The sequence below is a fragment of the Diabrotica undecimpunctata genome, chromosome 8 (assembly GCF_040954645.1).
Source record: "Diabrotica undecimpunctata isolate CICGRU chromosome 8, icDiaUnde3, whole genome shotgun sequence".
NCBI classification, from domain to species: Eukaryota; Metazoa; Arthropoda; class Insecta; order Coleoptera; family Chrysomelidae; genus Diabrotica; species Diabrotica undecimpunctata.
Genome location: NC_092810.1, coordinates 143,034,216 through 143,060,235, shown reverse-complemented (window position 1 = coordinate 143,060,235; position 26,020 = coordinate 143,034,216). Strand labels below are relative to the sequence as shown.

The window sequence follows — 26,020 nt, the reverse complement described above, 5'->3', positions numbered from 1 at the left end:
TTGAAAACTCCGAAAACAAGATTGGAAATTTCGGATTAGACACAAGAAACGCAAGAGGAGAAAACCTTATGGAATTAGTGGAAGAAAAAAACATTTATGCTATGAATACCTTTTACAAAAAGAAACCTAACAGAAAGTTGACATAAATCGGAACTATCAAAAATGAAGTAGACTATTTTCTCCCAAAGGACAGAAGAATATTTGAAAATGTTACAACAATAAACAACATAACAGCTGGTAGTGACCATCGTATAGTTAGAGCGAAAATAAATATTAATATTAAAGAAAAAAGATAAAGAATTTTTAAAAAAGCAACGCATATAGATGCCTTCAAAGTAAGAACATATGAAGTGGAATTCCGAAAGGTCGTAGCGAATAAGTTCGAATCATATCCTTCACATAATCAAGACCAAATTGACGACATTAACAAAAACATAAAAAAACCTTCGCGAAACCGGACTACAGATCGCAAAGAAGACAAAAACTAAAGAAGACAAAATAAGCAACGAAACTAAACAATTAGAAAAGAACTAAAACCGAAATAAAAAAATGGAATGAGAACTTAATAGAGCAAGTCATTGAAAACAACAGAAGCCTAAAATATCTAAGACCAACACTCGATGTCCAAAAAATTATCAAAATTAAAGACAATAATAATAAAAAAGAAAAGGACAAATATAAAATAACAAGGATAGTCGAAGACTTTTTAAAACCTTGTATAGCACGTAAAGCCAGCCTAATGAATCAACAAAGGAGAACGTCAAAAGAAAAATAAAAAACACGTGGGACCAAAGGTACTACCAAATATAGAGGGATTCGAAATAGAAAGAGCTTTAAAAGAGTTAAAAAATAATAAAGCTCCAGGACACGACGGTATAATTGCCGAGCTCTTAAAAACAAGCAAGACAGTAACAATCCCTATACTAACAGAGCCATTTAATAGATGTTTCCATAATAGCAAAATCCCTAAAGACTGGAACGAGAGTCTAGTAATACTCTTATATAAAAAGGGGACAAATGACAAATGTGACCTAAAGAATTATAGACCTATATCGTTCCTCAGTCAAGTAACTGTTTATGAGAATAATTAACAATCGGTTGACTTACAAAATGGATAATTACCAACCGATTGAACAGGCTGGCTTTCGCAAAGGATATAGTACATCAGACCATCTGATGACAGAGGCAAATGAGTATCAACTACCCATATTTCTTGCCTTCGTAGACTATGAAAAGGCATTTGATAGTATCGAGAGGTTGGCCATAAAACAAACTTTTAAAAATTGTAGAATAGATTCGAGATACAGGCAACTAATACATCATTTATATAAAAACGCAACTATGATAGTACAACTAGACGATAATACAAATCCCATTCTCATTAAGAGAGGAGTTAGGCAAAACGACGTAATATCTCCAAAGGTTTTTAATCTATCCCTAGAAGACGTCTTCAAAATTACAAATTGGTCAAAATATTATGGCTTTAACGTTACTGGCAATAAGTTAAACCACCTCAGATTCGCTGACGACATCGTGATAATAGAGATCACATTCGAGGAATATGATGAAGGAACTCGCAGACAGTAGACAAAGGTAAACACAGATGACCCCAGACAAATAAATGGCGGTGAGATAGAATAGATCCAGAAATATATCTCATCATCATCATCATGCAACCTCTTCTATCCACAGCTGGACATAGGTCTTTCCCATTTTTCGCCACTCTTCACGGTTCTGTGCGTCTTGTTGCTATTTCTTGGATATTCGTTTAATGTCGTCCATCCAGCGTGTTGGTGGTCGACCTATGCTGTGTTTGTCTTATCTTGGACGCCAGTCAATTATTTTTCTGCTCCATCTTGAGTCTTTTAGTCTCGCTATGTGACCTGCCCAATTCCATGTCAGCTTGGCTATACGTTCGACGACATCAGTGATACCTGTTCTTTTCCTTAGGTCTTGGTTCCTTATTTTGTCTTTTTTTGTCACGCCGAAAATCGATCTCTCCATGCGCTTTAGTGCCACTCGCATTTTTAGTGCTGTTGTTTTTGTGAGAGTAAGAGTTTCTGTTCCGTATGTCATAATAGAAAGAACGCATTGGTCAAATGTCTTCCGTTTCATAGCTATCGGGATGTTGCTCTTAAAGATGTCTCTTGGTGAACCACACGCCGTCCAAGCAAGTGTTACTCGTCGTTGAAATTCACAGGTCTGATTATCCTTGCTTATTCTGATTTCGTGACCGAGATATATGTACTTTTATGTAAATTCTATCACTTGATTTTGGATGGTTAGGTGTTCGCTCTGAACCAAATTTGTCATAAATTTGGTCTTAATGATGTTCATTTTTAGACCGATTGTTGAAGATACGTTTTCTAATTCTTGTAGTATTTGTTGTGCTTCACGCAGATCTTCGGTAATAAGTACTATGTCGTCGGCAAAACGCAGATGATTGAGCATTTCCACTTCTATTTTTATTCCTCTATTTTCCCACTTTAGCATTTTAAAGGCGTATTCGAAGACCGTTATAAATAATTTAGGTGAGAGAGTGTCGTCTTGTCTCACACCTCGCTTTATATGAATTTCGCTTTATAGTTTTACACGCATTGTGGCGTTTTGGTATAATGTTTGTACTAACTGTAAGCCGGTAGTATATTCTACTATTGTTCAGAGCAGTTATAAGACTGTCTAATTCCACGGTATCGAAGGCTTTGTGAAAGTCTATGAAGATAAGTACCAATGATCTGGAGTACCAGAAATTGAATTCACTACGAATTTTGACCATGATGAACGGCATGTGGAATGCAATCTTAGATTCCCTTGCCGAGTAATTTATCAAGATGTTTGCTTTGCAAGTTTTAGAAAGCACAGTGGGAAAAATTTAAAGATTTCGCCAGGTAAAAATCGTATTTATCTCTTCTTGTTATTAGATGGCGTAGTTACGTCCGTATATAGTTATTTTGATAACTATTGTCTAAGACGGGAATAGATTTTGTTTAGATCCAGAGAGGTGGCTATATCGCTCTGAGGAGACCTAAAGAGGTCGTAATACGTATAAGCGGCTTGGCGCCGCTCTGTATTGAAACAAAAATCTAGTACCGTCTTTATATTTTACCAGTGATCTGTTATATTCTATCGATTTTTCTATTAAGGTTTTTACTGTTTGTAAATGATCGTTTGTTCCGAATTTTGAGCGAAAGTCAACTTGTTCTCGGGGCTGGTAGAAATTTAACTTTTTTTTCTAGTCTTGTCGTAATTATTCGGGTAAACATTTTATAGATGTGGTTCAATAAGCTGATTGGTCTATAGTTTTCTAGGTGCGCCTTGTCTCCTTTGTTGTGTAGTAAAATTGTTACTGCATTGTTCCATGTTTCCGTTATGCAAAAATCTGTTAGATAAAAGTTAAACAAAATTTTTATTTGGTTGTGAAGAGCACGTCGGCCCATCTTTATAGCTTCTATTACGACTCCATCTTCTCCTGGTGCTTTGTTGTTTTTCAATTTTTTCATTGCGTCTTGGATTTCGCTTAGTGTGATCTCTGGCATGAGCTCTGAATCCTGGTTGATGATTTTGCGTGATGTGGCGGCTTTCAAGTTCGTTTGGTCTTCTCTTTGACTTGTGTATAGTTCTTGATAGAAGTCTTCAACTATGTGTAGTAGTTCTTCTCTATTTAATATGGGGACTCCTTCTTTGTTCTTTAGTTTGTGTATTTCACATTTTCCATTGTTTAGCTGTCTTCTCAGGACTTTCAGACTTTTATTCTCTTTTATAGTTCAGTGGACCTTTTCATTCTTACATTTTTTAAAATCTTTTCTTATAGCTTTTGATACTTCTTTATTTATTTTTCGTAGTTTTTCTTCGTCAATGGTTTCGTTTCCTTTGATTTTTCTTCTAGTTTCCATTAGTTGCTTTATTTCAATGGTTATTTTTTCGTCTTGGCGTCTTTTAGGGCAGCATTTTACTTGAGCCTCTCGAATAGCTTCTACGATATTTTCGTTTAGGGTATTTACATTATTTATGCATTCATTTTGTTGTAGAATTTTATTGATATTGTCTTGGTATTCATTTAAATTCGTTGGGTCGTTCCATATTGGGTTGGCTTTCTTCACAATCATTTTGGATCTTAAGGATATTAAGTCTAATTTTAGTTTGGCTCTTACCATTCTATGATCGCTGCCTGTGGTAAAGGTATTAAGGACTGTGACATTGTTGAATATGTTTTTTATCACTAATTATGTAGTTTATCTCGTTTTTGATCTTGTCATCTGGGCTTTTCCACGTCCATCTTCTGTGGTCTTTTTTAGAGAAGAAACTATTTATCTGGTATAGGTTTTGTTGTAATAGAAATTCTAGTAGTGTTTGTAAACGCTCGTTTCTGCCTTTGGATCAAAATTTACCTAGTGCTGTTTCCTGTTCAGCCTGCCTTAGACCGATCTTTGCGTTAAAGTCGCCGCATATAATGGTGTAGTGTGTTGGTGTTTCTTTCAGTGCCGTTGAGATATCATCGTAGAATTCTTCAACCTGCTCATCCGGATGGTTCGTTGTTGGAGAATATACTTGAATAATCTTTATTTATACCTTCGGTTTAGCTTTACGATGAAATAGGCTACTCTTGTGGATATGCTTCTTGTAATTACTATGTTATCTGCAAGTCTTTTGTGTATAAAGAAACTGACTCCTCCGATTGATTCGGTTTACTGTAAAATATATGCCCTGATTTTAGCGTTTTCAGGTTTTCTCCATGTCGCCTTACTTCACTGACTCCAATGATATCCGATTTTACTTTTGAGGAATATATCTGCCTAGGTCAAATTCTGAAACTTTACAAAGGGCATTAAAGTGCGGAAATCACTAGAAGAGCAAGACTGGCATCGACAGGAAAACTTACTTGAGGAGCAAAGTGTTTAACCAGTGCAGCACTGGTATCATGACATATGGGTGTCAAAGCTGAGCACTAACCAAGGCAAATATCAATAAACTAGCCACAACAGAAAGGGCAATGGAAAAAGCAATGTTAGGTATACGACTGTCAGATAAAAAGAGGAGAACTGGGTAAGATCAAAAACAAAAGTGTAGGATATCACAACAAAAATTGGCAGGTCACACTGCTTGACAAAAAGACCAACATTGGAACGCCACAATACAACATTGGAGACCTTACAAAAATAGGTAGATGACATAAAAAGAATAGTCTCGACAAATTGGAAGTATGTTGCTCAGGATAGAAATCGATGGAAGGAGTTGGGAGAAGCCTATGTCCAAAAATGAACGATAGAAGGCTAAGAAGAAGAAGAAGTGAACGTTCAGCAATGCTTTTATGGTTTTATCGGTTTCTCATGAATAGTTGGCTACGTTTTGATAAATGATAAATGTCTGTCTCTATATGTACGAGCCCCTTCCCATATTAGTTAGCCCAACGTTAGATTGATAAGAAAATTAAATTTTAGTGAACAAAAATAAAAGCGCAGCGTAAATTTTAGAAGTTTTATGCATCGAACAACATTTTTGAATTTCCTAGTTATAGAAAATATTTTATAACGTAATGAAAACTATTAATTAAACAGAATAATAATAAATTTTAAAAAACGCATAAAATATGTAATATTTTTTTTATTGGCATAGACTAGGTGTCAAACAGCCAGTTACAACATGACTAATGCCTTAAACATATAAATTTTATGACCTTAAAGTCCATAAAATATCAATAACGAATAGCTGAATAATATGCTTTAAGAACTAAAATTAAAATAAGATACAAGTTAAATATAGCATCTTTTCAACATCATCAGTGTGTTCAAAAAAACGGTACACATAATATAATTCAAAACACTTTTTTTGTATTATATCTTTTTTATCTATATTCACATACAAATAAGATGATGAGGTTCTCAGAGTCCCACAGCAAACTCTTGAGCAGCTATCTACCCAATCCGACAGCTGCTTTGCTATGGACTGTCCAAGTTGCTCACCACAATTTTACATATACATATTTTTTTTGATAGTAGATACTACAAGACTATTTTGGTACTTGACAGAAATTTTACTAATGCATTATAAATTCTCTCATTTCCCTTAGCTAAGAGACTAAGGATATTAAACGGGGCCTGTACATCAAGATCATGTAATTGTTGAATAAATTGATCTGATTTGGTATTCGAAAAAAATATGATCTAAATCACCTTTTTTGCCACAATTTTGACAAAGATCATTTTCGAGAACATGAATTTTATGTAGATGTGTGGGATAACAGGCGTGGCCAAATCTAAGACGTGTTACAGTGGTGATATATTTTCTTGAATAATTATATGGCTGGAACCACGTTTTATTCGGTATTTGATTTTGTATACTGCAGTATCTAGAAGGGTTGGTATAAGTATGTTGTGGCCAACATTCGTTCCAAATATTGAGATATTTCATTCTAATATAAACTACTGCATCACAAAAACTTACAGGTAGTTTATTGGTCAAACCATTTTTTACACTTTTTTTTGCCAGCATATCTACATACTAATATGTAATATTAACAAAAAAAAAAATGTGAAAGTTTACCATTGAGTTACATTCCCTTTATTTTTAATGACGTCCACAATCTTCGATTGTGGATGTCATTAAAATGACATCGTTTTTACCAAGTTCTGACAAAATTCTAATTAAACATATCCCATATTTCTTGCAATTTTTCTTTCAATTCGTTGACGGACCTTCATTTCGCGGCACAAAGTCTCTATCGGGGATAAGTCGCGACTATTAAAAACCCATTCCAGAAGTTGTATGCCATGGTCTTTAATCCATTTTAAACTCTTTTTTGAGGTATGACAACCTGTGCTATCCTGTTGGAAGACAAAATCTCCCGCTGATGTTAAACGGTGTTCCATAATCGGTAAAAGAGAGTCTTCTAAAATATTCAAATATTTGTCCGTGTTTACAATCCCATCGATAAAATGTAACTTTCCCACACCTTTAGACGACATGCTGTCCCAGATCATGACAGATGCATGAAATTTTACTTTTCTCTTCAGACAGTCGGGATGAGATTTTTCCTGTGAATGACGCGACTCCTACTGTCTTCAACACACACTTCAAATCTGGACTCATCACTCCATTGTATTGAATCCCATTGCGACTAAGTTCAATATTTATGCTCTTTTGACCATCTTAGTCTATTTTTCTTTTGTTGTAACGTTAAAAGTGGCTTTTCCTTAGTCTAAAATAAAATGAAATTTATTAAACACAATTCGATTTGGTACTTTGTAAGTACCAAATCATAATTTGTGGGTCTCTAGGTGACATGTTGATCTAGAAATGTGTCTTCCAATAACGTCACTCCATAAAACGCTTAACTCCGTATAATGGACTTAAGCGGAGACAAAATCAAGATGCGTTTTAAAGGTAAAGAGTGTAGCTTTCGTATGCAGTTTTTGTATTTTGCCGCCAATAAACTCAGTTTTTATAAAGGTGTTAAATATATAAACGTGGCGCGATTTTTGCCATTTTTACGATTCTCGTGAGATCAATAAAATTTGAATTTTTAATTGTGGCAACAAAGATGAGGCATTTGAAATATTAATAAAACGCAGAATTTAATGCTTTACATTTCAAACGATCGCACGTCATGGGAAATGCATCCAAGAAGGCGGTTTTAAAATTGTGCCACGTTTATTTATTTAACACCTTTATAGAAACTAAGTTTATTCGCGACAAAATACAAAAATTATATACGACAGCTGCGTTCTTTACCTTTAAAACGCATCTTGATTTTTGTCGATATTACACTTGGATTAAAAGATATCGAATTTTTACCGTCGAGATGATACAAATTTTGTTGAACATTGATTTCGTGCATGTGACATTCAAAATCGACGGTCGCTTTAAGCGTTGTTTCTAAGAGAACTTTTTTTTGGGGTCCCAAAATTAACATTCTTGGCCAAATTCAGCTTGTTCGTATGATTTTTTTAAGTTGAATGGCATTTTTGTCTCTGACGACTGGAGTAATAAGTTAATGCATAGCCAGGGTTTAATGATTTTTTTTTATTGTTGAAAATAGATAAAAAACCATAAGGGTAATTTTTTAATAAATATTAATAAAAATGCCATATTAGTTAATATGGGAAGTTATAAAAACATGCAGAGTATAATTTGTTTATGGTAATCGACTTAAATTAGTAAACTACAAATTCCATAGGTGGGCCAACTGATATGAGATGGGGCTCGTAGGTATCCCATTTCATAGACTAGATAACTATATTATTTTTTATTTTAATTTATACTGTTTTTAGAGAAAATTTCTAGTTTTATATATGCACAATTCAAGGGAGGAATTTTCAACTAAATTTGTAAAATATTTACGAGATGAAGAAATTGCTGGCATTTTGAAAGACTATTTCTATATTATTGGGTGGGATGTTGAAAACAGAACTTATCACAGGGCGCTTTGTAAAGCTGTAGAAGATGCTAACTTCGGTCAACTATCTGCATTAATTCAGTCTGAAGCCTGTGCTGCAGTTATTATTCAAAATATAAACGGATCTCTCAATATTCTTTCATTTTTAATTGGAGACAACGTAGATTCGAGCCAGGATTCATTTTTATTGTGTCTACAAAATAGTCGCGACTTTTTGATTGTAGATCGCAAGTTAGCAAATGGCTTATATGGTTCTTCTCAGCGCAACGAAATGACTTCGGAAGCTTTTCAAAAAATTATGGCAGATAGACTTGGCGATAGAGATTATGATAGTTTCGCTTTCGACCAACATGATCTGTTAAAAAAGAAAATTGGTTTTGCATTGTTTGGTCCACCAGTCCAAGAAACAGGATATGACGAAGTTCAAAATTCTGAAATTGATAATTTGTTTAAGCCTATTTTAAAACACAATAGTAAGTACGATTAATATATTGTATTATTAAATATATTATGTTTCATAAAATAATGTGAACTAGAAAGTCTTCTTCTTATTCTTTTTATGCAGATATGACTGTCTGTTTTTCAATTTGTTTGTTATTATATATATATATAATATATATATATATATATATATATATATATATATATATATATATATATATATATATATATATGGAGATTAAAAAGGATTCATCCCTGCCGTTTCTTGACGTTATTGTAAAGAAAAACAAATCCCAAAGTTTTCATCACACTGTTTATCGAAAACCCACCCATACAATCCTTACTTGCATATCAACTATCATCATCCACCTTCACAAATTAATTCAATCATTAATATCCTTGTCTCTAGAATAATACGCCTTTGCGATGATGCAAGCAGACCCGCTGACTACTTTAAAACAAGCCCTCATTTAAAATGGTTACCGCGAAAATCACATATTTCTTATATCAAAGATGTCTCTGACAAAATCGACAACAAATCCTTAAATTAAGAGGAATAAAAACAATATTTACCTCCCAACAAAAACAATCTCTTGTCCGATCAATCAAAGACAACGTTACAAATGAACAACACGGGAGTTTATGAAATTCCTTGTGCAGGTTTCCCCGATCTTATATAGGGCAAACAAACCGTAGAATCCAAAATAGGATTTATGAACATTCCATCCCTGTTCGCAATTCCTATTCATTTTCAGCTCTAGGTCAACACCATCTTCATACAAGTCACAAAATTGATTTTAAAAACTCCATGAGATGAATGTTTCGTGCGAGGATGTTGAAGCTGAATGCTTTGACGGAGCTTCAGCGATGTCAAGAAACGTTACTGGTGTACAAAAAAGATGCAAAGAGAAAAATATTACAATTTTGTGTATTCGCTGCTATGCTCATTGCCTTAATTTAGCAGTGGTAACAGTTTGCGCTAATCATATTTATAATCAAAAGATTTTCGATTTTTTTGGTATAACACAATTGTTTTATTCTTATATTGAAGGCATTCCAAAAAAGTAGACTGTTTTTGAAGATATTGTGATGGTCACAAATAATAAGTTAAAAGGTTTGAAATTTTTATCTGAAACACGTTGGCTTGTCGTGCTGCGGCAGTTGCTGTGGTCAAAGATCAGCTTGAAGCAATTATAAAAATCATTGTCATTAAAGAGACAGTTGATGACGCAACTGATGCAAAAGCTAGAACTAAATGTAAAGGGATACTACATCAAATAAAATCCTTTAATTTTATTATGTGTTTGGAAATCATGCATTCCATGCTGCAAATAATCACTAGACATAGATATTTTCAAACTTGGTGCTTGCCTTGGAAGAATTAAAAGTCGAACCACCTATATTCGATAATATTTATTCCAAAATAAAAACTAAAAGATACTAGTGATAGCTTAAAATACAAAGAGTTGGCACTCCAACTCTTTGTATTTTATCCGCTTTTAGACCAAATGATTTAGTCAATAAACGATAAATTTGACCAAGAATAAAAAAAAATATTTATTCAGAAGACACAATCGTATCGTTAAATATAGATGATCTAGGAAATCAAGATTTAAAATACACCTCAGAACATTTTGATTTGAATTCTTTAGAATTAGAAGCTAAAGACATTTAAAAACAAGAAAGATAAAAATTTTCCACCTTCGAAAACTCTCGACCGGCTCGATAGGATGTCTCAGCATAATTGAGAATGGTTTTTCCCAATGTTTAACCAACTAATGGTAAAATTTGCCACAATTCCAGTAACAAGTTGTATTTGTAAGAGAACTTTTTCTATGCTGAGCATAATAAAATCGATACTTCGATCGACAATGCGGTAAGAGTATTTAGAACATCTAATGGTCCCTTTTGTTGAACAAAAACTTGCTGTAAATATACATAAAGATAGTGTAGTTGACTTATTCAAACAAATAGTGACGAATGTTATTGTAATGTGTTGTTATAATAAATTTTTAATGCCAATCTGAATTTTTAATGTAGATTTTATATATGCAACTGTGACTACCTACATTTTTCTTATGATCACGTAATAATCTTCTTCTTCTTCTTCCTTCTTGTATGTAGGCTTTAAAGCCTGTTTCTTCTTCAATATTAGCCTCCTAAACTGTTTAAATTATCGCACCATCTTTTTCTTGGTCTGCCAATACTTCTTCGTCCATTTGGTGACTTATCTCGTGCTATTCGTACTATCCTATCCTCTGCCATTCTATTAATGTGTTCGTTCCACTCCTGTTACCGTTTTGTCACCCATCCATTTAAGTCTGCTATATTGCATGCTCTTCTTATATTTTCGCTTCTCTCATTATCCAACATACTTTTACCTTATATTCGTCCTAGTATTTTCATCTCAGTTGTTTCTAGTAGTCGTCTCGTTTTAGATGTGTCAGGTCTTGTCTCCGTCGTGTATGTTAGTATAGGTGTAATTGCTACTTTATAGATTCTTGTTTTTGTGTCTTGTCTTAGGTGTTTGTTCTTCCAGATTGTGCTATTAACATCTTCTTCAACATCTCCGTAACTAGTTACATCTATTCCCAGATGTCTAAACCTTGCTTTATTAATTTCCCATCAATTTCAATTTTACATCATAGTGGGTATTTAGATGTTTTGTTTGATGTTTTTCTGCTGATATTATCATATTATATTTCTCGGCTGTTGTATTGAAGATGTGTGTTAATCTTTGGAGCTCGTCTTCTGTCTCGGCCATCAATGCGGCGTCGTCTGCATAACATAATGTAGCGAGATTAAATAAAACGAGCGGTTCGAATTTATATACATATATTTATTTATAACTTTACAGTTCGGTAGTATCTTAACGACTAAACTCACTCCTAACAACGTTACATATATATATATATATATATATATATATATATATATATATATATATATATATATATATATATAATAAAGTTACTGTTCGAGAACATTCTGGCGTTGTCCCACCTCTAATTGCCTCATCGATGTCACCCGTCCGAAAGACGGGCGCTATTGACATGCCGATTCTTACGTTTTCTAGATTCGTCCTTCTAAGAATTATGACGTATCGGAGATGGGCTATTTCGTTACAATAATATTTGGATTTCTTTGTATCCCATTCTGTAACCATGACCTTTACGTACTGCTTGTATTATTTCGTTCATTATATTAAAAAGAAGTGGGCTTAACTAGTCACCCTCTCTGACTCCGCTTTGTACTGGTACACACTGTGTTAGTTTTCCATTTATCTTAGAAGTAGATGTTTTCGATGATTTGTATAATATTGATTGATATGTTTCTTTTATACAGTAGGTATAAGACGCCTTCGACTTGGATACGATCGAAAGCCTTTGTCAGGTCTATAAAACAGATATGCTGGTTTATTGTACTCGATAGTCTTTTCTGTGATTTGTCTTAGTACAAATACGGTGTCTACGCATGATCTTCCGGATCTGAGTCCTTGTTGATCATCTGATAAAGTTGTTAGTTTTTTGATTTTGTTGGTTAGGACTTTTATGGTAAGCTTAAGAGCGGTGTTCAGTAGATTTATACCTCTATAATTGTTGGGGTCTTCTTTATATCATTTCTTGAACATTGGTATCATTATGCTGTTTCTCCATACGTCTGGTATCTTGCAGTGCAATATTAGTTGTTGTATAAGTTTTGTCATCTCTAGGATTATACTTTTTCCTCCGTGTTTTAGAAGCTCGTTGGTTATTCCGTCTGGTCCTGGTGACTTTCTATTTTTGAGTGAGTTTATGGCTATCTCTACTTCCTGAAAACTGATTTCTGTTTCGTGTCTTAATGCAGGTACGTTATTATGTAGATTATTATTTTGCTTTCCTTTAATCAGTCCCATCAGGTATCTTTCCCATTCGTTTGCTGGCATGTTATTGTATTCCTTTAATTCTGCCACTTCTTTCTGTTGTTTTTTTATTAATCTCCATATTTGTTTTTGTGTACCGTAGAAGTCGCTTTCCATCCTTTTTGTAAAATGTTTCCAGTGTTCACGCAATAATTTAATATAAAAACAAACGTAACTCTTTTAAAAATCTACTATTCGAATAAATATACTTTGAATTTAAAAAATTATTTAAAAAAAAGACTTTTCACGTGCACTTTATAATTGATCTTTACTATGCAATATATTGCATTTATGAATCATCATCATCATCACTGGCTCGACAACCCCTATTTGGGTCTTGGCCTGTTCTAGGATTCTTCTCCATTCTGATAGGTTTCGTGCTTTTTTTCTCCAGTTATTGCATTTATGACTACGTTTATAATATTTATATGTTTTCAGATTTTTACGCCGAATACCAAGATCAGGTTGAATTAGCTTTTATTTATGTCGTCTTAGAGCCTACTCATACACAAGCCGCAGATCGCAGGAGAGAAGACCCAAACTATAATCCACGTACTGATATATCTCCTATTCCGATATTTGTTTTAAGAAAGTGTCGAGTAGAAAAAGGTGAAGCTTGTAGAATTTTTATAGATCACGGTGGCAGAGTTTATTCAAATTGGCAAGATTATTTAACGAATAACAAGTTACCTGAAAGTATAATGGTGTTACCAAAAAATGGAAGGTAAGTAACACAACGTATTGTATCTAATTATTAAGAGGAATTTTTATTGTAGCATTTGAACTATAATTTCATGATAAATTTCATGATTTTGGACTTCTCATTGCTTATGTTAACTGCATTGCATTATGTTATTTTGATGAATTCACACTGAAGTACATTCTTCAACTATAGTCAGAGATTGTTGCATTTCATCTCATTAATTTTATCATTAAATTTTGTCGTGGCCTTAAAGATGTCCATCATTGCGAAATCGTTTTGATTGCCTAATAGGAAGTGTCGTCGAATGCTCCCTCTTTACTAATAAATGCGTCCAACATCACTTCTTGGTTTTCTATTACGTACTCCACTCCCTGTATTAGATGGAACTGTGCCGTTTCCGTTGAGATCCTCCTTTTTAACCATATTGTCTCTGATGTAACGAACTTTTTACTCGTACTTATGAACAGTGTGCAAGAAGAACAGCGAAATTATTTCATTAACTTTATTAAGATAAGCAACTTTATCACTTACACATATTAAAACTAGTTAAAAAAATTATGAAATGGGATCAGTAGCTGATAACCAAGGGACTGTGAAAAACGTGTTAGGATTGAATCGGCTGAAGTAGTAATATTAGGTCGTTTATTTAAAAAAAGTAGCTCAAGAATTTGATTTTTCGGGTCCTTCACAACGGGTCCTTCCATCACAACGGGTGGTATGATTGTTTTATAGACCTGTATCTTAGTACGTCTTGTTAGTTGTTTCGATTTTATAAGGTTTTGGAGGGCAAAAAGACATCTGTTGCCGGCCTGGATCCCGTTGTTTATTTCTTGTGATCCGTTATTGTCTTCAGTTACTCTTGTTCCAAGATACTTGAATTCTCTAACGCGGTCAAAGTTAAAGTCATCGATGGTGATGTTCTGACCGATTCTGTCTCTGCTTTGGTTATTGCGGCTCATATACATAAATTTCGTCTAGTTTTCGTTTATTTGGAGCCCCATCTTCTCTGCTTTCTTCTTGAACCTCACGAAAGTCTCCTTCATCCTTAATCGTGTGTTTCCTATTAGATCGATATCGTCTGCATATGCCAGTAGTAAGTTTGGTCCTTCTGGATGAAATACTGTATTATTATTATAATTATAATTAATCCATTTTACTTAAAATATTGTCAAACCATACGAAGGCCACATCATTTATAAAACCATTAAGTTTTTTGCTTTCATACTTCATAAGTAACCTTTATAAAACCTTTCAAGGTTCATAAACCTTGCGTTTTTCCCTACTTTGTTCAAGAGTAAGAAATGTTTTTTTAGCCTACTTTGGGAGTCAAGCAGAAGTCAAGGGGAAGAAATTTTTTATTCTGTTTTTTTGGGATAATTTTTTTGAAGGAGGTTTAAGTTAGTACCTAGTCGAAGTTACACCTGGTTCCAGGGTTAATTCTTTTCTGACGTAGCTGTTCCCCAGAGGTCCAGATCTGACCTTATTATTCCCGGACAACTTTGAGAAACCAGCGGGAAGTATCTCCTTCATTCAGAGTGTAGAATATAGTAAACCTGTATTAAGTTTATTCATTAGTTTTAATTTTTTTATATAATATTTTTTTTTAACGTTAAATCATACTATTTTTAATAATAAAAAACGTCATTTTTTTCTAAAATAATACCGAATCATATTTAGGGACTAAGTAGGTTGAGGTTTTAAGTCCTCCCTTTTAACTCAGTTGTACGGTTTTATGTGTACACATTTAATCAGAGAGTTATTTATTGGTATTTTATTATTGATGAAGTTAAATGTGTCGATAGCAATTAAAGTAAATTGTATACTCACACTTAATCAAGCCATTAAGAGCGATGCTGGGAATATTTATATTCCACTATGCATCAACAATTTATCTTACAAACTCTCTCTGATGCCGGGTAGACCCAGAAACACGTGTTAGGGAGTGGTAAGAGACTCAAATTAAATCGAAACGCAACCATTTTCGTATATTTTATTATTATATATTTAAACCTTTGGACATCTACCCCGTCAGGATAGTGTCCTCATTACTTTATTAGAACATTTAGTTGAAAGCCGAAGTACAGAGTTACATCTCTAGTAGGCAAGTAAATTACCTTTTTAGGCCAAATTATTAAAAGTTTTCTTATATTTTATTATTTGTAACTTCAGATCATGAAGGATCAGTTGTGTATAAGCAAGGAATTTATTATTTTTGTATATAAGTAACTAGGTTGACTGTACATAATTGGTGGTGGGTAAATAGACTGTATATATTTGGATAGAGATTAAATTTTTGGTGAAAACTAAATATTTTAATTAATACCTGTTTACCTTTTTATTTCAGCAAATAGCTTTACAAGATACCTTGGAAAGTAGAGCAACTTCTATAATCACTTTTATTTACATTAGTTACATATATATATATATATATATATATATATATATATATATATATATATATATATATATATATATATATATATATATATATATATATATATATATATGTATATATATTGTTTATTACCTTGTCATTCATTTTCTTATTCTACGTTCTCTGTAGGGCATGCAAATTGGCCGAATCCTCTTTTGAGTGTCAAGTTGTGACTCTCCGGCACCTTCTGCTAGCAAGCTTTAAATTATTTGTTATCTTTTACATTACTCTAAATACTTGTGCTACATTACATATACACATTTTTAATACATTGGCGTCCTAAACCTCGCAGTCCCACATTTTTTGTTACACCAGGTCTAAATCCGCATTGATAATCTCCAACGATTCCTTCTGTGTATGTTTTGGTTCTTTCTAGCAGGATGTTTGCAAGGATTTTGTAGGTGGTGTTTAGGAGTGTTATTATAGCGTACACGTAAGGCGATATATCAATGAATGTTTTCCGGGATACTGGATTGGACGAAGAGGTTTTATTGAATGATCAGCAATATACCCGATTTAACCCTCTGGACTTCTTCCTATCGGGTATAAAAAAGCAAGATTTGAAATATCATTCGTTTCAATGTAAGAAATCCGACGACGAATAGCGTCTGAATAGTCGTAATTTCGAACAGCGACTAAATAATTGTATGGATATTGGTGGATATCATTTTGGACATTTAATTAAACAATTATAGCTGATGAGTAAACTGTTTTAAATTATGAATTTATTACTTCAAAATTTAGTTTATTTTATTTACGTTACATTTAATAAAATTTCCTATTAATGTTGCAAATTTCGATTTAATGTAGTTTTGAACTTGAACGAAAAAATGTTTATTAATACTTGTAAAGAATAGGCATTACTTAGTTTTTGACAGGAGCAATACTTTCAATTAACTTGTTATGTTGTGTTAAGTTGTAAATCTACCTTAATATTTGTAAACCTACCTTAACATTAGTGATATGTCAAATAGAAGAAGAAGCCCGGGAGTAAGAGAGAAGGGCAGACATTAGCAGTCGACAGATTGGTCTCATGGCTCTTTAGAGATAATTATGTATTAGTATTAGTTTGTCTTGTAATAAATAAAATATACAGAAATAAGTCGTCTATTATAACAAAAAGCGCACAGAGTAGAACAAACATGGTGGTGTCAGGTGTGGGGTATTTTTTAAGGACTAAATATATTTTTTAAGGTCTAAAGTCAGCCTAATGCCCTTTTTGTTATCTAAAAGGCTTAATTCAATTTTTTTTATTACTCTGTACACAAGCAATTGGTGGTGATCTTATTTCTTGCTATCCGTTTCTGTAACCTCTCAGTTAATTATCTTAAAACGGTAACAATTTGTTTTAAAAAGATTCTACAAGTCAAAACCCGACACAATAGAGAATATTAAAATAATAGACTTTCAGGCTCACGAATTGCCTTCGTCTGTATACAACGAAGTAGAGCTATCATGCGTTTTGTGCGCTGCCGTCCGTCAAGTCCGTGGCTGACAGGCTGTCAGCCCGACCGGTTAATATATCTATCGTCCTATTTTTTGTCCATCCAATCTTCGCTGGCGATCCGAATAGTAAACTAGATAATATCATATCTCTTTCAAATTTGAATACAAAGATTTTTTTACAAATTAATTTTTAGATACCGAGTAGAAAATGACAGGGTATTACTCGAAAAACACGAAACTCCCAGCTCTGGGGTATTAAACACAGTGCTAAGAGTTGGTGATTTAACTAGTACGCTTGCTGGTATTGGATCTGGTACTCTTATGTTTGCTGGTGCTGTAACAAGTGTTATTGGTGCTCCCGTTCTGATTGGTGCAGCTGCCGTAGGAGCTACAGCTGGTATTTACAGTATTGGTAGAAGTACTTTTGGTTTGGTCGATAAATATACCCACGACGAAGTAAGTAAAATTGTTCTCGTCAAGAAAAACAAAATAAATTTAATAAAATTTTAAACGCTTGTCCATAATGATGATTTAAATAAATATTCATAAGATCAGATATTTGAGATAGTTGTTATGTCTGAGAAGGTCTTTTTATTATGGCTTAAAAAGATTTTTGGATATTTGTTGCCAGCGTTCCGTCACTAGGAGATACATACACACTTTATATGGGATCTTTACAATGTAGAGATTTCGAATACAACAGGCAGAACCTGAGAAGCGTCAGGTTCTCAATGATCTTTACTCAAGTATAAAGCTTAAAATTTATATTATCAAACAGTTTTTCTTTTGTTGTATCGTAATATTAAGATTTCAACTATAATTATTAATTTCAGAATTTAAGTATTTTTAATTCAGAAGTACGAGGAATATATATTAATATTCTGGCTGGATCTTTGGGATTTGTTGGAGCGGGAGCAAATATGACTCTTTCTCGATTAATTTCACGTGGAGCTAATATTGGTCAGGTAAATATAGTTACTCTTATTTATCATTATTAATTCACTATCACGAACAAGTTTTAAATTATGCTCATATGAACCACCTGTAACAATGATTTTTAAGTATTCTTGATGTGGTTCTAATACTTGTACTAAATACTAATAAAATATTGTTCGTCTGTAAGTATTCCTCAAAAGAAAACAACACATTGTGTCATCCAAATATATTGATACAGCCAGAAAACACTTTTATGTATAGATCATTTATTGCTTGGCATTTAAACACATCTAATTTCAACTGTCGTTACGTGAGCGGAACATAACAAAAATACAGATAGACTCTTCATCCAATTAGAGGTAAAAGACCGGAGACCACGAGGAAAATGTCCAAGAAGATAAATTATCCAAATCACACCAGTCTGCAAAAGACTAATGAATTAATTAAAAGAAATGGCTAGGGACAGATATCTATGCAGATGAACTATACACGACACTGGAACAACCACCAATTTCCTCCGGGATTAACACTAAATAGAGAGTGGCAGAGAGAGAGAGAGAGAGAGTTCCGTGAGTAAACGACGTTTTAATGCTATCTAACCGTCAAATGTCAAAATCGTTCATCTAGTTATCCAGGACGGACTTGGTAATTTTAGTCTGGAAAAAATGTATGTCTACTTACATCTTTAAATCGAATTTCCGTGAGATGTTATCTCCTTGTGTAACTCCCCGGTTTAGTTTAATGGATTAATTTGTTTTTTCTTTTTATACATTTACACTAATGTATTACAGAGCAACATATTTAAGTCATCTATGTTTATATTTTAACGTCCTAGGGGGGGTTTTTTTAGAACAGTTTTTTAGTTAAATAAAGTTAGTTTAATCACGTCGTGCTTTACATAATCTCTGAACGCTCAGAAAAATAACTGGTCGCATTGACTCATTCAAACGTCGAATAATCATTGACAACTCCAACCCCAAAAGGCAGGCACCAACACGTCTCCTATTCGCAAAACAAAAAGCATTTGCCATTTTTAAAGATATGTGAAAAAAGAATGTTATCGAAGAGTTGAGTAGCCCCTGATCTTCTCCAGTAGTATTGGCTACCAATAAATATAGATAAAGCTCCACAAGGTTCTGTGTCGACTACAGAAGATTTGAATAGCGTTACCAAGAAAGACAACTACCCATTGCCCCGAATTGACGATGCCCTTAGAACCTTGGCTGGATCGAAATAGTTTTCCACAGTGGATCCTCAAAAGCGGCTATTAAAAAGTTCCAGTTCACCCTAAACATAGAGAGAAGACAGAATTTTCTACTAGAAATGGGTTAGACCAATTCAAATGATACCATTCGGATTGTGTAATGCATCTGTCACGTTTGAACGATTAAAGGAGCTAATACTTATGGAACTGGAACACCTGTCTGGTATTCCTCGATGGCATTATGGTCGTCGGAACGGATTTCGGCGAATACCTTGCCAATTTGAAAGAAGTTTTCATCAGAGTTAGGAACGCTCACCTGCAAATAAATGCCAAAAAGTGCGAGCTCTTCCAAGAAAAAGTCATTTCCTTGGACATGTAATTTCATCTTTAGGAGTTGCTGTAGACCCGGCAAAAATAATCCATCCATCCAATGGCACTACAGCCCAAATCGGGCCTTGGCCTCTTTCAACAAAAGCATCTCCAATCATTTCGATTTACCGCTGTTCTTTTCCATGAACGCGTTCGCAGTCAGTTCCTGGCATCCTCATCGACTTCGTCTTCCCATCTCTTTTTAGGTCTCCCAACAGGTCTTTTTCCCTGCATTCTTGCGTTTAGTAATTTTCTGGGGATACTATTCTCATGCATGCGGACCACGTGCCCTGCCTACCGTAATCTCTGCAGTTTAGTGTATTGTGCTATAGTTGGTTCGCTATTTGCTCGTATATTTCTCTATTATACCTAATTCGCCAGTTGTTGTTTTCACTTATTGGACCCAGTATCCTACGTAATATTTTTCTTTCAAACCTGCAAAAATAAAGCAGTATAAAAATGGCCCACATAAAGAAACAAATCGATATCCTAAGCTTTCTTGACCTTTGCAGTTACTACTGTCACTTCGTGAAAAATTTTGGAAAGATTGCCTAACCTCTCCATAACCTGAGTGAGAGGAAGCTGTTATTTGACTGAATACCAGACTGTCAGCTTGCGTTCACCACACGAAAACATATATTCACAACAGCTCCGATCCTGGCATATCCTAAAGAACAGGGTTTTTCGTAATGAGGATGCTTCTCAAAATGACATTGGGGCAGTGCCTTTCCAAGTACAGGAGAGTGAGAAATATATCATAAGTTGCTTTAGCAAATCTCTTTGAAAAGCAGAAAAGATTGCTGTGCCACCAGAAAGAAGTTTTTGGTAGTTGTCAAAGCAGTAGAACACTACCATTCGTTCTTCTATGGTAGAAGATCCTTGGTTAGAACCGACCATTTCGCCTTGCAATAGCTCCTCAATTTCAAAACACCTGAAGGCTAGATGGTTGAAGAAACTAGAGACCTATGATTTTGATATTCGCCACCGCGCTATAAAAAGTCATGGAAATGTCGACTGCCTCTCGAGAAGACCATGCAATATGAAAAACTGTCAATTCTGCGAGCATCAAGAAGAACGAGAGTGCCATATTCTACAGTTGCAAACCATAAAGTGACGAATAAGCTCTAAGCAAAAAAAATCCCTAGATCAATCAGAAGCAAGATCCAGATATCGATAGTCCCTGAGTGACTGGACAACGGAGCTAGGCCACAGTGACAGAATATTGCCAAATATGCGCAAGCAGTGAAGGGCTATTGGCTTCAGTGGAACTCCTTGTGTCTGGGAGATGGCATCATCACTTGTAAATGTAATAGTCCATATGTAACAAGAATAGTGCCCCAAGTTGTTCTCTTAAGGACATGTGCAAAGGACGTACTTGCACGATAGCCGCTCCGGGAGGGGGGGCATTTTGGAATCAATAGCACTATAGCTAGAGTGCGTGAAAAGTTATACTGGGTTAATTGTCGGCAAGATGTGGAAGAATGGTGCAAACGATGTGACCTGTGTGAACACAAGAAGCGACCCCAAACGAGATTTAGGGAAAAACACAAACACTACATCACCGGGACTCCACGGGACCGAGTTGCTGTCGATATTCTGGGACCATTTCACGTAACATCAGGAAATAAATATTTGATGGTTGCTACAGGCTATCTTTTCAAATGGACAGAAGTAATTGCACTATACAACCAAGAAGTAAACACGGTTACTGAAGCCATGCTTGAAAATGTCGTTTCCCGACATGGGATTCCGCTTCTACTTCATAATGATTAAGGATGCAACTTCGAACCGGAAATTTGGAAAGCCATGATGGCTTTGCTTGGAATTAAGTAGACCAGAACGACACTGCTTCATCCTCAGTCCGGCAGCATGGTAGAAACACATAGCCGGACCATCAACAACTATATGTCCCTGTTTATACATGAAACTCAGAGAGACGGACAAACTGGTACCTCCGTTTCTGCTAGTCTACCGAAGCTACCAATGTAAATCAGGAGAGAATGTGTCCTTATGAAGGACAGAATCCACCAAACTGGTCTATTTATATACTTTTCTGACAAACAGTTGAAAGAAGGGGGCGATGTTATGATTTACATACCTCTGTTTGTGACCCCTGGGCATTAGACAAGTCCAGAAGTCTCTCTCCACCGCACAAATATTCCAAGAACTGATTCGATTGATGCAGAGATGACCTTCGAGAATTTATAGAGTTCTCATCGCACAGTTAGCAGAATCATTGTAAACGATAATTATAATGTAATTAGTTCTCTGAACCCACAGAACAGTGTAACAATATATAAAATTAGTTTTTGGGGATATCTCAGTAGTACTTTAATTTCAGGGTTTTGGAATGGCAGTTAATGCGATTAGTGTGGCAAACATAGGAATTAGTGGTATTGGTATCATAAACTCCAGCTACGATGTCTTTGATATGTGGATAAACCATAATCAGGCTCCTTCCCCATTAGTGATATTGCAGTTGGCTTCTTCAGTATTATTCTTTGGCAATACAGTCTATACCTTCAGAACTGTTGGAAAAATAATAGACGAAACACAGGGTAGGATTTTAGAAGATTATCATGATTCCTTGAGATCTAATAGACACAGGTGCGTATCTTTTATTTTATCATGCTTTAAATACTATGAACATATCGAATTAAAAATCACAATATTAATATTACAGATAGTTTTATCATGCTTTAAATACTATGAACATATCGAATTCAAAATCACAATATTATTATTACAGATAGTTAGTTGTTCTGTAAATATAACTAGTAGTTTTATTGATATTATTTTAGTAGTGGTATACTTTGCAAAAATAATTGTTTGACTTTCTTCAGCCTTAATTAATCCAACTTTGGACATAGGCCTCCCCCAAATCAATCAAGTGTTTTCTATTTTGCGCCACCAGCTTCCAGTTACGTCCTCCGATCTTCTTAATGTTCAGCCATCGCTTTTTGCGCCTTTACTATTTAATCCATATTAGACTTGGTGAACCATACGTGAGTATAGGGAGGATACAGATCGTAAATTCTGATTTTCAAATATTGTTCTATTTTAGTGCCTTTCAAGGTCCAACTCAGTTTTCCAAATCCTGCCCGTGCTAACCTTATTCTTCTGGTAATTTTGGCAGTTTCATTTTTGCGACTTTGTGGTACCGCATCTGTCAGGAATTGTATTCCTCAGCCACGGGCCACTAATGACACAGCTGCTGACCTATGTCATGTCCTCAGTTGATCCTCAGGCACTTATTTGGCGAAGCCTTATTAATACCTGTCCTGCATATCTACAGGAACGTTCCTTATCAGCCATAGGGACGCGCCGTGTTGGGGTTGACGACTTCCCCGCCCAGTCTGTCTTGCACAAAGTACTGAAGGACCCCTACTCAGTTCAGCGTCCTTCCTCTACACAAGCAAAGACCGGCACGGTTTCACAAATGTTTTGCACCGAGTGACCGGGCACAAATTTTTTGACTTAGTCAATCCAAATGAATATTATCATGTCCTGCTGCTTTTTTATTTTTAATTTTATTTAGTGCATCTCTTAGCACATCTTTTTAAAAAATTTTAAAATTTTCTTTCCATTGTCTTTTTATTGCCTCTTCTTTTTTTAATGGCTTACCTTCATCTTTAAGTGTTATTGTATCGGTGGTTTTTGTTTTTATAAATGATTAAAGCACTTCATAAAATAGTTTCTAATTTCCCTTGTTACCAATATCTAACTTTTTTACAACATCCTTTCATGTAGTTCCCTTTTTCATTTGTAATTTTTCTTATGCTAATTTTCTTTGTTCGCTGTTGTATGAGGCATTACACCTCTCTATCTGAATTAATGAAAATTAGTTTTTATGTATCCTACATGTCTTCTAACATTTTTGCAGTTTCACACGTTCTTCATATGTCTTGTCTAATTGTTTTCTTCAGTTTATATGATGCATTAGTCTCATTCGGTATTTTTCGCCCCCTTTTTTTCTTTTTCTAGAAAGAGTTTAAAATTACTTACACTACACTTTTTACTGATTCACTAATGTATAATGCTTTGTTTTAGGAGAACCTTTAACAAACTTATGAAAGAAACAATTAGGCAAAAGGAAGGTAATCAAGTACAAGGAAGGGCGGAAGTTATCAAGACGATACGAAATATTGCAAATAAAGACGATGTATTTGCCGCTCTTACGAGAAATAATAAGTTGATGAATAGAAATGGTATTCGTTTCTCCGCAAATGGAGGAGAAATAATACTAAATGGTCAAACGATTAACATGAACGAATTTATAGGAATGAACAGGGAACATGCAAGTGCCTTTCTGTCAAATTTGCCTACAGAACCGCACATATCAATAAGTGATACTAATTCTATGATTGATAATTTCTCTTTAATAATTGGTCTATACCTAATGTTGAAGTATTTGCTGGATTTGCCTTCACCTTAACTAGCATATTCTCAAATGATATCCAACGCATGATAATGGAGTTAGTAGAAAGGGCCATAGAACTTCTCTTGAGATATTTTAGTCGTATAGTTAACGAAACATTTGGTAACTCAGCACATCAAGAAATAATGTACGCTGTAATGGAATATTTAGCAGGACAAGCATCAACGGTTCTTCAGAGATACTCTACATGGCGCAGTACTGGAAATCCGCATTACTATGAACCGTACTTCGTAGAAGTACCGCTAGATCCGTCTCAAAGATATATATGGATTTTTGGCAGAATAGTTAAAATTTGTCATGAAGCTGATGACTTTATTAATAATACCAAGGAATATTTGAAAGAGTGGCTACTATATACAATATATACTAGACAGCTCAAAGATGAAGCTATTGCAAGAAGGGACGAGCATTCGTCCAGAAACACTAATAGTGTGTATTGCCCTATTTGCGGAGGAAATTATTTTTCACAACCATAACAATCAATATTAACATGTATTTTATATCTTTTATTAAACTTATACACAAATAGAAAAACACGTGGGTTTTTTTATTTCTCCTCAAAATCTTCCTTTCAACGAATTCCACACCTTTGATTCAAAATAAATGTCGACTTCCACACATTTCCCTCATTTAAAATTCCCAAAATTTCATGACTTACATACTTACATCACTTTGAAATTTCACAACTGCAATAATACATTGGCACTTTACAAATCGACATATCGTTGCCCTAATGTGCAACTTGCATAAAATCAAAAACCAGAACTTTACTTTTTTAGACTTTCTAATTACTACAAATATAAAAATCTACGATAAATTAACTTTGTTGCGTTAGTTTTTTTTTATAAAAAGTTTATCTCCTAAAAAAATAAAAGAGCTGTGTAAAATTCATTTCTATACACAGTGTGGACTGTGTGTTATGCCAATTTCACATAAAAAAAATCTTATTTTCTTTTAACAAATTTTTATTTATTTGGTATTAAGAACTAAAATAGTTCGTCAGATAATATACAGGGTGTTTCAAAAAGGTATGTCATAAATTATATCACGCATTCCGGGGACAAAAATAAATTGATTGAATCCAACTTACCTTAAAAAAGTGTACATAAAAAAAGTTACAGCCCTTTGAAGTTACAAAATAAAAATTGTTTTTTTGCATTATCTCCTAAACTACTTGACATTTTGTAATAAAAATGGACACGTTACTTTCTTGTTCTGAAAGCATTTTTCATACAAAAGAAACAACAAAATCTAACCGCACAGAAAAATTTTAAGGGGGGTGTGCAGCCCTAAATCCCACCAAACTTTTGAGTACGTTCAAATCAAATAAATTTTGTGGCATCATTAGTTTAACACATTATTTTTAAAACTTTTTGCCTCTTATCGCTTTTTCGAAAAACTAGTTTTTTCCTAGTTGGCCGTAAAATTACAATTAGTTTCTACGGATACAATAATTGCAAACAGTTCCGTCAATAATTTGAAGCTATCATTTATTGTGTGAATAAGATTAATATTAAAAATTTGGATATTACAATGGCCTACACATTTCAGGAAATGGCAGATATGCATTTAACTTTGGGTAAGTTGGATCAGATTAAATTATGATTTTAATAAACTATCGGGAATATCGTAGGTGAATGTCAAGGAAATAGTGCAGCAGCTGCAAGGCGTTATACAGTAAAATACCCCAATCGAAATACACCCGATAGACGATTATTTCTGACCAAGTATCGTCGTTTACGGGAAACGGGTTCAT

At 34.3% G+C, this 26,020-nt stretch overlaps 1 protein-coding gene across 3 annotated transcripts in view; it reads left to right on the top strand.

Moving 5' to 3' along the window:
* The window catches only part of LOC140448159 (uncharacterized), a 37,306-nt gene extending 12,525 nt beyond the window's left edge, over positions 1–24,781 (top strand). For all 3 annotated transcript variants that reach the window (XM_072541260.1, XM_072541261.1, XM_072541259.1), the window contains 6 exons: positions 8,268–8,865; positions 13,173–13,458; positions 17,512–17,773; positions 18,151–18,282; positions 22,168–22,433; positions 23,877–24,781. In XM_072541260.1, the coding sequence (XP_072397361.1) occupies positions 8,268–8,865; positions 13,173–13,458; positions 17,512–17,773; positions 18,151–18,282; positions 22,168–22,433; positions 23,877–24,261 (1,929 nt within the window). In that variant the 3' untranslated portion in view covers positions 24,262–24,781. The remainder of the gene's footprint in view (positions 1–8,267; positions 8,866–13,172; positions 13,459–17,511; positions 17,774–18,150; positions 18,283–22,167; positions 22,434–23,876) is intronic.
* The last annotated feature ends 1,239 nt before the right edge of the window (positions 24,782–26,020 follow it).